Below are 2,933 nucleotides of genomic sequence, written 5' to 3' on the forward strand. Positions count from 1 at the left end.
GTGCACAAACACACCCCCCCACCGCGAACCCACAGTCCCCCACCCGTGTACACACACACAGAGCCCCTCTCCCCGCAGCCGCGCCCCCCAACTCCCCACCCGTGCCCCCCTCCAGTGTCCCCCCAGCCGCTCACCCCCCCTCTGCCGTCCGCTCCCTTCCCCTCGGGCAGGACCCCCTTACCTGGCTGCGGGACCGGTTCTGCGTGGGGCGGCTCCGGGGGGCTCGGCCGGGGACTGCCGGGCCGGGACATCGGTGCGGGCTCGGTGTGGGCTCAGTGCGGGCTCAGTTCGGACTCAGTTCGGGCTCAGTTTGGGCTCAGTTCGGGCTCAGTTGGGGCTCAGAGCGGGGCAGCCCCGCGCCCGTCCCGCCGCTCACCTGGGGCCCCGCGGGGCACCGCGCCCGCCCCCGCCCCCGCCCCGCATCCCCCGGCCCCGCCGCCCCGGCGATGGGCCGGCCGGGGAGCGGGGCTGCCTCTGGGCTGGGCTTATGCCTTTTTTTTTTCCTTTTCTAATTCCTTAAAAAAAAAATAAAATTAAACAAAGAAAGCAACAACAACAAAAAAAGCTGGGAGCGCAAACACGCGGCCGCCCGCGCCCGCAGCGCTCCGGGAGCTTCTGCTGGAGCCTGGAGCGGAGCAGGGAGGGGAGAGGCGCGGGGCAGGCGGAGGTGGTGACTCCCGGGGCCAGCCTTGGATTTGGGATTTCACAGCTGTGCTGCGCTCTCGGCTCAGGGCTGGGTCACCCCAAAAGCTGCGGGGGGAGCAATGGGGCTTAGCTGTGCTCGGGCCCCTCGGGTGGGTGTTGGGACCCTTTGGGAGGGTGCTCGAGTCCCTCGGGTGGGTGCCCCTGCCTGTTTGCCTTCCCCCAGGCAGGAAAGCAAAGAGGGAACTTCTGTGCCTGACTCCATGGCGTGTCCAGTGAACTCCTCTGCCTCCCCCACCCCTCCCTGCCTCAGTTTCCCCAACTGGAAAATGGGGTTCGTCTCCTCGGGGCGATGCCTGGAGCAGCTGGGGCCGGAGGTGACGGCGTTGCTGCCCTCAGCCCAGCGTGACACCCATGTTCAAGCAGCATGTTCAGCACATCCCGAGAGGGCCAACCCAGAGTTCAGTGCTTGCTCCGGCACCGTGTCCCTGCAGGGCCCCACGAGGATTCGTCCCCGTGCTGAGCGTCATGTAGGACCCGGTGGGACGTTTGCAAAGTTGTTTTTTTATCCCACTGCTGTGTTTTCCTGTGTTTAAAAGCCCAGACTTGCAAAGCACAACACAGAGAGGCTGGATGGCCGTGGGCTGGGCTGGAGCCTGGAGTGTGATCCTGGAGCTGGACCAGCCAGGAGCGCTGCCCTCCCTGCCCTGCCAGCCCTGCCCTCAGCCACCCCTTCCCGGACACGCTGGAGTCGGGGCAGTAACTGGAGTTTGCAATCCAGAGCTGCGGCTCCAGGTGCCCAGAGCAGGGCTGAACCCAGGGGACAGCCCTGGGGACTCCTCACATCCCACTTCCCTCGTGCCCAGTGACGCCCCAGCCCTGCTGCCATCGGGGCTGTCACCAGCGCTCTGGTGCAGCATTTGGAGGGCTGGGGGATAAGGGAGACGTCACCGCTGCGGCCACATGGAAAGGAAATGGGTCAGGAAGTGGGAACGGGGCAGCCTGGGGCACGAAGCGGGACTGGAGGGATCTGACTGCTCAGGAACTTCCCAAAAGCTCCATCCTGAAGGCAGAGAGCATTCTCTGAGCGTGGTTGGCACTGAGGGTGAAGCATCGAGTGACACTGTGACCCCCATCCCTGGTAAAACCACCCGAGCACAGTTCATCCCACTGGGATCGGGGCTGGATCCCTCCCCTCACCTGGTACTGCTCCCAGCAGGACCCTGCCAGCTTTCCACGGCGTTCACTGCGGCCCTGGCTGTGCTGGTGATGGCGAGCAGGGCCGTGGGGTGAGCTGAGGCAGTGGCTGAGTCACGCCGGGATCACGCTGGGACCGCCCCAGCCCCACGCGCTGCCGTGGCACATTCCTCCCTGTTTACCTGCCCAGACACCCCGGGCTGGCCCTGCCGGGGCAGAGCCACCCTCGCTCCTCCAGCAGCCCCGAGGGATGGGCCCCACCGGACAGGGGTGTCTGCGAGACAAGGGGCTGCCTGGAGCTGGGGGGAGGCAGGGGGTGGCTGCCCAGCCTGGGGGTGCTCCACCTGGGGAAGGACAGAACTGGGAATGCACGTGCCATGTGCTCAGCTCGGGCCATGGGGATGGGGCTGGGTGGGGATTAGCAACCCTCCTCCTCTGCACTGGCAGCTCCACCTGATAACCCAGAAACAAACTGAGGAGTAGCTGTGAAGCTGAGTCACAACTTTGGTGGTCCAGGATCAACCCCCTGTGAGGCCTGGCTTTGGGAACAGGGCTCCCCAGGCTGGCAGACCCTGGCACAGTGGGAGCTGTGCCATGCAAGGAAGTTCTTCACAAGGATTTTGTGGCCACAGAGCATCAGGACTTTACCCACAGCAACACAGGGGCCATGGGGCTGCCTTCCCCTTGGGCCATCCTGCTGAGCCTCCTGTACCCAAGTGGGGACACCCCAGTCCCAGTGGTGTAGCACCACTCCCCCTCCCAGTGATGGGATCACAGGGAAGCCAAGAGGAGGATCCAACCTTGCAAAACTAGTCTGCACCCTCCTTTCACTCACCACCCATCCTGGCACGGCATGATGATGCCAACAGCTTTCTGCTGCCATAATCCCAAGGAGTGTTTTCCACAACACCCTTTTTTTCCCCTCAAAGTATTGTCCCCTCTAAAGACAACTCCTCCTGAGCAGCTTGAGCAGGGGGCTGGGGGTGGGTGGGAGAGGGGCTGGGGGCACCCTGCAGTGTCCAACTTAATCCCATAGTGATTACACCCAGACTAATCCTGGGCTACACCCAGGACGGCTGCACTCCGAGGAGCGC

At 64.2% G+C, this 2,933-nt stretch overlaps 1 protein-coding gene across 1 annotated transcript in view; it reads right to left on the minus strand.

The window, feature by feature from the left end:
• The window catches only part of MDFI (MyoD family inhibitor), a 15,124-nt gene extending 14,873 nt beyond the window's left edge, over nt 1-251 (minus strand). Inside the window, exon 1 of the mRNA XM_027907991.1 lies at nt 182-251. Within this exon, the coding sequence (XP_027763792.1) occupies nt 182-251 (70 nt within the window). The remainder of the gene's footprint in view (nt 1-181) is intronic.
• Between the last annotated feature and the right edge of the window lie 2,682 nt (nt 252-2,933).

The sequence above is a fragment of the Empidonax traillii genome, unplaced genomic scaffold (genome assembly GCF_003031625.1).
Source record: "Empidonax traillii isolate 1590-97213 ecotype Southwest subspecies unplaced genomic scaffold, ASM303162v1 scaffold1592:size87286, whole genome shotgun sequence".
Classification (NCBI taxonomy): Eukaryota; Metazoa; Chordata; class Aves; order Passeriformes; family Tyrannidae; genus Empidonax; species Empidonax traillii.